The sequence below is a fragment of the Mytilus galloprovincialis genome, chromosome 4 (assembly GCF_965363235.1).
Source record: "Mytilus galloprovincialis chromosome 4, xbMytGall1.hap1.1, whole genome shotgun sequence".
Taxonomy (NCBI): Eukaryota; Metazoa; Mollusca; class Bivalvia; order Mytilida; family Mytilidae; genus Mytilus; species Mytilus galloprovincialis.
In genome coordinates, this window is record NC_134841.1 from 36,736,991 (window position 1) to 36,748,159 (window position 11,169).

The 11,169-nt window shown below is 30.5% G+C and overlaps 1 protein-coding gene across 2 annotated transcripts; it reads left to right on the forward strand.

Moving 5' to 3' along the window:
* The first annotated feature begins 2,460 nt into the window (after positions 1-2,460).
* Positions 2,461-11,022, forward strand: LOC143072037 (uncharacterized). 2 transcript variants are annotated; one of them, XM_076246810.1, is made up of 6 exons: positions 2,461-2,725; positions 4,642-4,705; positions 5,244-5,418; positions 6,375-6,445; positions 7,105-7,213; positions 9,452-11,022. In XM_076246810.1, the coding sequence occupies exons 2-6, from the start codon at positions 4,651-4,653 to the stop codon at positions 9,549-9,551; spliced, it is 510 nt and encodes a 169-aa protein (XP_076102925.1). In that variant the 5' UTR covers positions 2,461-2,725; positions 4,642-4,650; the 3' UTR covers positions 9,552-11,022. The 2 variants fall into 2 exon arrangements, with proteins under 2 accessions (XP_076102925.1, XP_076102924.1); XM_076246809.1 differs by lacking the exon at positions 2,461-2,725 and adding an exon at positions 2,732-2,889.
* The last annotated feature ends 147 nt before the right edge of the window (positions 11,023-11,169 follow it).

Consider the following 11,169-nt stretch of genomic DNA (forward strand, 5'->3'; position numbering starts at 1 on the left):
CTAAGAGTAGAATTAAAAGTTAAACATGGCGACAATTTTCATAGACGATTGAAAATGCACAGTTAAGAACAATGTGACAATATAAGTGTGTCTAGCAATAATTTATAATGAGATAATAAAGTTATCTGCAAAAAGGGGAACATGTTCTTTCCAGAGTTACAAAGATTATCCCTATTTTGGAAGAGTTTGTGTTTCGCAATCGTTTTTGTTATATGTAGTGTTTAAGCTAGGATGTTGTCTCCTTTTTTACTTATACATTTTGATTGCACCCTTGATTATTTCTCTTTTTCTATGGTATAACTGTTGTTGAAATTTTTTACAGATGTTGGATCATCTATGAAGCGATTATAGTTTTTATAAGATTGTTTTTAATTAAAATTATGAAATGCAACTTTTTGATAGTGCAGTTTCTACGAAAGCTGAATGAATACAAATGCCATAGTTAATAAAAAGTAAAATAACTAAAATACTGAACTCCGAGGACAATTTAAAAAGGAAAGACCCGAACCAAATAGCAAAAGGGTTAAAAACATCAAACGAATGGACAAAAAACAGTCACAAACCCAACCTGGCACATGCATGTTTCAATGTAGAAAAGCTGGATTATATATAGTATTAAAGCCAGCCAAACTTTGTATTAAAGTCGCAATAATTGCATCAAATTGACAATACTTTATGAACAAAACAAACACACATAAAAGGTAATACGCAAAAATGGGCAACATTGTGTTATAGTTATATAGTTAATAAAGTTAATGATGTTTTGTGACTGAACCAGCGTGAATTTTCCAGACAACAGATTGTATTTTCGTTAATTAAATAATGTTATTAGTGAACCTTAAAAGAAAAATATCCCTTTCACAGATGATATCGGATATGTTCCCTATGACTTAACTACAATCCCGTTCCCTTTTCACGAATGTGACCTACCGAATCAGACTATTTACCGGCTTTGTAACAACATGAGCAGCACGATGGGTGCCACATGTAGATCAGGATCAGTTTTTCTTCCAGTGCACATGAAATCCACCCAGTTTTTGGTGGGGTTCGAGTTGCTGTTGAACCCCTATTTGCGGCATTTTTATACATTGTGTTTGGTTGTTTTATTCACACATCGTTTTTAATATAATTGAATTTGATGAGACTTTCATACGAGTGAAAGTTTTGGCTAGCTTTAAGGCCTGGTTTAATCTTCCATTTTCATAAGATAATGTCTGTACCAGGTCAGAAATATGCCAGTTGTTATCGATTCGTTTGATGTCTTGGAACTATTAATGTTGCCACGTGAATAATGACTTTCTGTTTTGAATTTTCCTCGGTGTTCATTATTTTTGTAATTTTACTTTTTATACATATTTGCTGAATTTAAGACTTTTCAAGACTGAATGTTTTTGTATACGTATACAGTTAACTATATGTTAGAAGAAAAAAACTAAGTGCATATATATAACAGCTAGTGTTCGTTCTGTTATCTTTATCTACCAAATATATAGTAACAATGACATTTTCAGCATTGTCGATTTCAGCAGTAGGGGTAAATGCGTTTATTTTGTGTAAGTGTCGTCTTTTCTTCTACCATGGTGTTGGTTTTTTGTTTGACCTATTTTTATGATTAGATTGACCCTTGGTCAACTACATCTCCCGTTTAGTTCACCTTCCACACATATAAATCGTTAAAAATCATATAAAAAAGAAGGTCTTCTACCTCCCCGCTGCTCTAAAAAAAGATGGAAGAAACACGAAGTAGACCATAAAGATGAAAACACCTCTTTGAATTTAAAGCCATAACATTTTTGGATAATTCGTCAAAATGTAGTTTTTATCATGCTTTTTATCAAATATAACAAAAAATGTGGTCACCGAACTTTTTTTATTCAGTCTACAGCTTGTTCAACATTGTAAAATTTTGAATGATAATGCATGGAAAACCCAATTTTATGTGATAAAAAGAAAACTATACTATAGAATTTTGATAAGATCAAATGTGCTACCAGATAAAAAAAAGACAAAATAAGGTCAGCCGGCTTGTTTTCTTTCTTCATATCAAAATACGTAACTCCCCAACACTCTCTATTATAAAATTATACCCTACAATTAGAGTTACCTCCCCTTATGAGGAAAAAGTTGAAAAAAAATGAATCAAACATAAGTATTGTCTTTTATAGAAAATACAGCCGTTAATATGATAAAACACATAATTTTCTATATCAACAGGAACACTTATAGGGTTATGCTTTATTTTTTGTGTATTTTCACCACGTATATGTACTGCAATATTCTGCAATACTAGTGTACATCATGATTGAGAAATAAGAATAATTTCACAGAAAATTAATAAATTTGTTTTAGTTTTATGAACAAATTATTTGCTCACGATATTATGAATTTTAATTGGATTTCATTAGCGACCGATCGGAGGTTTGGTTAACATTTTCTCATACAAAAAATTTAAAATAATGAAAGGCTATCTAAAATTCAAAAAGTAGAAAGATTTTCAGAGTTAGCTGAAGTACTAAAAGTTAATAATCGGAACAGTTCATATGTGTTTTCCGGATGAACACACAATATATAAAAGACTATAGATTGACCAATTTCACCTTTATTTGTTACCTGGTATGTGAGCTTTATGAATGAAATAATTTTCGTGTGAAGGTTAAAGGGAACATATTTGTAGTATTTTAATTGATATGTATTGCTGAATATAATCTACGTTGACATTACAAAGGTAATTTTAAATATCCTACATACTTCCTTAATTAGATTAAAGACGGATTTGTAAGCAGAAACGGTGGAATAACAATCAAAATACTTCACCATGGATGTCATACACCTGTGATTAGAATTTTAACTGATTGGCATAGTAGGGTTGGCTCAACCGAAATTGTTAAGGTAAAGAGGTTTATTGTTAATTTTGATGAGGGACGCGAGTTAGCGATGAAAGTGGTTGTTGCATATATGTGTATGAAATGCAGTAAACATAAAAGAGGGACGTGGAAAAGATGCGACGATACATACATATTTTTTATTGCAAATTTTTCTACAAATTTTATATAGAGTAACAATGTCATAGAAATATCAACATAGCTAAACTATTTAAGAGATAACGACGAAGTGTATGAATAAACAAACAATAAGTCAGATCTTGCAATGGGTAAATACTATTCATTTATGTTTGGTTTATCATGTTTATGTTATGCCTGTTTTTATATATTTATCTACAAACAGAAATCTATTTTAAATATCTTTGTATCGATCAACGTATTGACAAACGTAATATGTCAAATGAACTTTATTGAATGTTCAGAAGTTGGTAAACAATGTACTACACTATATACACTTTGATGCATACATTTGACATTTAAATATCACATGGGCGTATATAATCAAACAAAGGATTCTTTCTACCATGTAAAATTGAGTTGATTAAGGACATTTTAGAAAATACAATAAAGATATACTTCTTCAATTCTTTTTAGGCTACAGTTTTTATTGAATTCCCATACGTTGTAAGGATGGCATGATGATAGTATGGGAAAACCATATTTTGCAATCATAGGAAAACGAAATGAAAGACTTTTGAAATTGATTAAAGATGAAAACCCGTGTTAAAGATGTGTTTACATGCCAAATGAATATTCAAACGCATAATGCCATGGCAAAACGACCAATTACAATGAGAAAAACAACAGAATGAAAGCACAAAACGCTGCTTTGAAAACAAAGACTGAGCAACAAGAACCTCATGAGAAAATAATTGTGATCTCATTAAATGATTTAAGACAATTAATTTATTAAAAGAAAGATGGTGTCCCAAAATTTAGAGCCAACTTATAAAAAAGATAAATTCACAGCTATTTTATTAAGTATAGTATCTGAGTCATATCCTCTCATTTACTTTGGTTTTTAGACTTTGAATCAACACAAGTATTTTTTTTTTTTATTTGATTTGATAAAAAGCTATTAGCACCAAAAATTGTATAGTAGTAATGTTCGCGTGTTTGATTTAACAGTCTGATCAAAGAAATATATTTATTACAATTTAGGAAGATTCAAAAGAATCCCGTCCTATCTAAAATAGTTTAAAAAATGAAATAAGCTGTAGTTTATAGTAAGACATCAGTTACAATTTTTAGCTATCAAAAGTTTTTAAAGGATACTATGCTGGTTCTAAAAACTAAAGAGGTGATTGCTTTTTAAAATTAAAGCAGCTTATTGTTATTGACTTTTATAATATACAGTAAACAAACTTATTTTCGCGGAAACATTATTTCGCGTTTGACCATTTCTTGCACATCTCGCGGCGATTTAATTTCACGATTATCAAATTTACTTGATGTAGTTAAGTACGAAAAAATACAAGTTAACTACGAAAAAATACAAGCTTGACATAATCGCGACGATTTCTATTCGCGTTATTTTTCTACTCGCGAAAGTCGCGAAAATAAATCGCTCGCGAAAATTAGTTGGTTTACAGTATGACATTAAGTATTCGATCATTGTTTTGTGATTTTTTATGATATATTGTAAATACAGGTCACGTTTTAAAATGAAGATATGAACAGTTTTAATCACACAGCTTTATGCACTTGAAATTTTAAAACTTCTACATGTATGTATACCTCTCTACTTAAAATATTTCAGGGAGGGAATATGCCATTATGGAGCTTACTGTTGTCATGGTACAGTATGCTGTTTGTGTGTACAGGTAAATTTGCGTTAAGCCAATAATGTATTTATTCATATTTTATTTAATATGCTACCTTTATCGCTTTTTCGACAAAAAAACTTTCGACAATTCAAAAATCTGATACACTTTGTGTTTATATTCACTAACATGCAAACAGTATAAAAACAAATCCTGAACTTCATAAATAATTGATTGGATTCTGTAATTTACTTTCGGTTTCTTCGGTTTAATGGATGTTAGGCTTCAAATGATACATCGACAAACTATCTTCACATTCTTAGTCATGATTACTTCATGTATGATATACCCCGAATTATTTTTTCTGAACAACAAAGGGTTTTTTCCATTAATAAAAATGTTTAATTTGATATATACTGTGCATGACAAAAACCTTCCAAGTCTTGTTTCAGCGTCCTAAGGGTCCTCCATCTGGTTGCTGTTACCAGGGTAATAAAAAGTTATTGTTTTTTTTCTATTGTATCTATGTTTGGAAGATGTACTGCAACTTAAATCTGTAATGGTCAATTTTTAAATTACAGTTTTATATATTTTATAGATGGTTGTAGGAGACGTTCCGACAATTCAAACAGAATAATCTTCAGAGTAGATAACGAAACCATCCCAGAAAATCATAGACTACATTGTACAGATAATGAGACACAAGATGTAGCCTGTTTGAATGGAGGATCATGCTTTGCTGTGTATGTAGAAGACAGAACAGTGCAATGTGCGTGAGTATCTATATTATATTTGTATTAAGTTCATTCCATAAATCGATACAACACCAAATCTAAAATGTAAATGAGAAAGTTTAGTAGAAGATGAAATTAAGATGAACTCGAGTTCAAGTGTGAAATCAGAAGAAGTTACAGCTCATGAGATAGCATTGATTGTGCACATATTGTGCACATATGAATGTTAATATCAAAAAGAAATTAGCAAAACCTACTTTTACGTCAATTACTGTGACTTGACTGTTTGTGTTGCTCTCTACCTTGCTGCTTATTCATAATTCTTACCAATTTGCAATTTGTTTAAAAAAAAATGAGGTTCGTGTTGAAGTTACAGTACGTTGTTGATAAGTTTCCATGGGATATAACCTAAAACATTATTTTTTTTTGATAACTTAGTCTAGTAAAAATTTATTATATCTCATGAACACTTTATAAAAACGTGTTGTTATTGCAGACATATTTTACTGAATATAAAATGTTTTAACTCAAATGATGTCTGATTCTTATGAAATAAAAGACTATCGAACAACAATTGTATGAAAGCTTAGTGTATACTTTTGTATAGCCATTCAAAATTACTACCTATTACCTTCCGCATGACAATAACAATAAATTTATATACAAACTGTTAAACTGATTTTACATAATAACATTGAAATGGAATTAAAGTAGTATAGGATTGTATGCTTTATTTTATCACCTGGCAATTTCACAACTTGAATGTGGTTTTCAACAGCAATTTATTGACATTTCTGACCAGTTAAACAGTTTGGTTTTATAAAAAAAATGCAATTTGGTCATAATTTTGAATAAGTTGCAACAGGTGGAGAACTACTAATACAGTCAAGTCAAAGTAATGTAAACCAGTTTAAGGTTTTGTTTCCCAATTAATTGAACTATTGAAATATACAAATGTAATATATGATTGGTTTTCATTCATATTTCTCTTTCAGATGTTTAACTAAATATATTGGTAGTCAATGCGAAATGATAGATCCTGAAATTATATTTGAGCAATATGAAAGTAAGCTTTTTGACTAATTGATTTAATTCCAAAGTTTGAGAATAAAATCTACAAACAGCATAAAAAACGAAAAACGAAGAACGAAAAAAAAAAAAACTGTAACAATTTATATAAATATATACTGCGTTGTCTTGTCAGTTGTATTCCATAGCAAGACGGTAAAGATCTGAATTATTTATCCAAGCCCAGCAGTAATTTTGTTTTAAATTCACTTATAAATATAATCAACAATTTCATTGAATTAATTTGTGAACTTTACTGCATTTCAACTTAATAATTGGTTTGTCATTTTTAACGGTTGGATTCTAGTGCTATGTTTATTCGACGCCTTGTATACTGTATAATTTTGAAACATGTTATTTTGTTATGATGTTCAACCATTCAGTAATGTATTGCAAGAAACAAATCGGCAATAATTCATTAAAAAATATAGCAAGCAGTTTCGTATTCATAAACACAAATACACATTTATGTATTTGTTAATGAAACACTGACTAAACGACATTAACAGACAAAATACATATAGATGTCGACATACACTCATAATGGGAGGACATTCGTTTGATGTGTTTGAGCTTTAGATTTTCGAATTTGATTAGGGACTTTCCGTTTTGAATCTTGCTATTTTTACTATTTTACATTTGTTTTTATATTTTTAGCGAGACAAAGAAAAGTCAAAATTGCCTGCATTTCAGGTTTTGGTGGATTAGGCTACGTTTTACTTATTATTGTTTTAGCAATTGTTTACAAAATATGTACAAAGAAGAGGTAAGTTTGGTTTCTCAATGAAACTTACAAAATACCTTACTCGTTCTTACTTTCAATAGAAAAACTTTTTTACATCTTCATATATATCCCTGCAGCATTTTCACTTTAAGAAGAACATACCACTGTTAAATCTACTCATGATCTCGTTAATGGCATAAACTTCATAACGTATGAAACGACAAGACATAGATATAGGAATAACAATTTATAAAAATAAACAATTATAGGTCAACGTACGGCCTTCAACACGGAGACGTGGCTCACACCGAACAATAAGCTATCAAGGGCCCCAAAATTACTAGTGTAAAACCATTCAAACGGGAAAACCAACGGTCTAATCTATATTAAAAACGGGAAACGAGAAAAACGTATAAATTACATAAACAAACGGCAACTACTGTGCATCAGATTCCTGACTTAGGACAGGGGGCAAACATTTGCAGCGGGATTTAACGTTTTAATGGTACCAAACCTTCTCCCTTTTTCTGAAACAATAGAATAACATCACAACATAGAAAAACACACGATAAATTATCAATTGGAAGGCTGAACTCAATCAAAAAACGTAAATACATATATTTATTACATTGATTTCCAAGTGAAATAAAATCCGATAAATTCACATGTGAAATAAACGTGGTTATTTCACTCTCTTGTGACGTCACACAACAATGGGCGTTGTCATTCGAAAATTCGTTCTGTTACTCGTTAAATATTTGTCTTTATTGAAATTCTTCGATTAGTTATTCTATAAATAGATAAACAAATGCATCTTGATAAACACACTTCAGAGTGAATATAATCTTGGTCTGAAAAAATATGAAATATCATGGCTTTGGCAATCATATAAAACCATATGTTGATATAATGGATCTGATCTCCAAACAAAACCTCGATTAAAGTGCATCAATGATAGTTAATGGTGAGAACATCCTTCAAGCAACTGTTTAAGCAACAGAAGTAATAATTTTCATTGTTGTAATCATGTACACTGTTAATTCAAGTCTTAAAGGACTACCAACATTGATTTGTCGTACTATACCCTTTTCCTATCCAAACATGAAGTACTAACATTGAGGAAACTTTTTGATATATCAACTGTTTACTCATCAAATCCTCAAAGGTGTGGAAATTGAATAATTCTAAACATTAAAACTTTCATCGAGAACCATTTATCAATTTCTAATATATTTTTGCAATGATTTTAATGGTATGAAGCATCTTGCAAACTCTTCAAGTATGGTAAGAAGATTATAATACATTTTGATCTACTATCTATATCTCGTGAAGAATCATAAAAGAGAGGTGAAACATTTAAACACCATAAAATATCTTTCTTCATCAATATAAAGAATAGGCACGTCGTTTGCATTAGTGCTGTGAAGAATTCGTACCTTCAAATTACATGCATCAAAGATGCTAAGTGGGGAACAAATAAAAAAAGTAAAATAAAATCAAAAGAGAACAAATTTTGAGAGGTGCAATTTGATAAACAGAAATAGTCTGATTATAGGAATAGCCAATACTTTTTTCGTTCGGATGAAAATGTTCCCTGCAAACTGCATCTGCTTAGATGAAAAAGATTATGTCAAAGGCCAAAATGTTATTTGTTTTTTTAGTTGAAAGACATGTTTTTGCTTTGGTATCAATGTTACAGGCTTTGATCTAGTAATAGAACACACATGTAACATCTACAACGCTGAGAATTCGGAGTCAATGGATAGTTTGCTATAGTTAATCAAACCAAACCATAAATAAAACCAAAACCATCAGTACCATCTTTTTTCTTTATTTGCATCATAGTTATTAATGAAATGTACAATATTTAATGAGATGAAATTTTTTCAAAATTAAAACACACGCAACAAATCATAGACAATCTAAATTACATTTTATTTAGCTTGTTTAATCATCATAGATTCAAATTATAACGTCATCCTTCCGAACATTTATCAATGGATGTAGGGGTTTTGTTTTGTCGCAGTACAGTGTTTCTGTTGTTCTGTAGTTTTCCTCTTATACTTGATGTGTTTCCGTTTGTAACCCGGATTTGTTATCGCTTTTTATCGATTCATGACAATTTAACAGCGCTATACACCTGTTGCATTTATTTGAACCAACTTCATTAAATCATATCACGATCACGATTCATATCTAGAAATAATTTTTTTTATAAAGTAATGCTAGGAAAGTGGTACATGCTCCTTATTATTCCTTGTATTTTCTTTTCTTATTCAGTGATGATGTACATAACCGCGACCAATCAGCAACACCTTTGAACCCATACGATGATAAACAAAGAACACAGAAAGCGATTAAAGAGACATCATTAATCTAACGATTACTGTGTGTCTGTAACGAGATATGATTCCCGTAGCTGTGCAGTTGGGTGCAGAATAAGCGTAACGTGAAAACAGCTGGAAAAAGTTAATTCGGCGTAACCTCATGTGCATTTCATGTAAACGTCACGTTATGCGTTTAATGCAAAATTATCAAAGACACAAACATTAAACGGGCGTTAAAACTCTGAATTAACATGAAAACCGCGCTTTTTAGATTAAACTATTCCAGACAAAGGATAACACGTGAACAGGAGACGTAGATACTTCTTTTGAATAGGCAAAGGCTGTGACATCGTAGAAGCAAATTGCCATAAAAAGGAATCTTCGTTCATGTATACTCGTGTAACATATCTTCAATGTATAAATATTTTTAAAAAATTTGTTCTAAGGACCAACACCACTGACAAATCTGTAGTTGTCCTTTAAAAATAACGTTCTTGTTTGAACATAACACTATACTAGCTGCTTAGTAAAGGATGGAAGTTATTTTTACAATTCACTAAATAGAACATCCGTACACCTACATTTATATGACTAAAGAAAAATCTTGCAAAATCTTGAGTTGTTTTATGTCAGTTTTGGGTTTTAACACTAATCCCAACTATCTGAATATACCTTCACCTCAATCACAAAGTATCAGTCGGTTGAAATTTTTAATCGAAGCATATGATAATTGAAGACTTAACATTTTCCCTCTCAAGAATAGATGTAAACGGGTTCCGTTCAAGTGGATCAGATTCTATTATAGTTTGGAGAATAAAAGAAGGGCGAAAGATATCAAAAGGACAGTCAATATCATAAATTGAAAACGTACAAAAAAGAAACAGACAAACAGACAAATAACAGTACATAAAACACGAAAAACAAAACTAATGAATAAGCAACACGAACCCCATCAAAAACTGGGGGTGATCTCAGGTGCTCTGGTAGGGTAAGCAGATCCTGCTGCACATGTGGGACCCGTCCATAAAACATAGATCACATACATGTACAATGCAAAACCGATTATACAAGATATATCATCATGTTACTAATTATTGAATTCTAGATAACATTGATAAATGCCATTTCATTTATATTTATGTTGAAGTGAAGCTTTGTGTATGTTAGTGAAGTGAAGTTTAGCAGCATTTAATTTCTTAATAGAACTGTTTTTTAGATTTGATAATTGTTCCCTTTAAAACTATATTTGTAAACATCTTATTTTGTGTATAGATGCCAGCAGGTGTTTTCAGGAGGTTTTTACATTTCAATGCTTAAAATTAATGTGTTGTTATGAAAATGTCAATCAAGTATGCATTATACATTAGGCTTATACATTATGGAAGAATATTATGTTCCCGACAATTTTTGGGGAAATATTTTAATCATGTTCATAGTATTTGTAGTTACTTGATTTTAAAGACAATTATTTTCAGGAGAGTTATGATAAAGGAATCTTTATTAAAATCAATTTTGAATGTTAAATTATCGTGATTTGATAACGTCCAGTGACAAATATTTAAAGCAAAATCAGTTCAATTACTGAACGGTGAAATATATTTTCGGAATATTTATTCTGACACAATGAAATCAATTATATATTTTACACCACAAAAAGGGACCGGTAGGTTT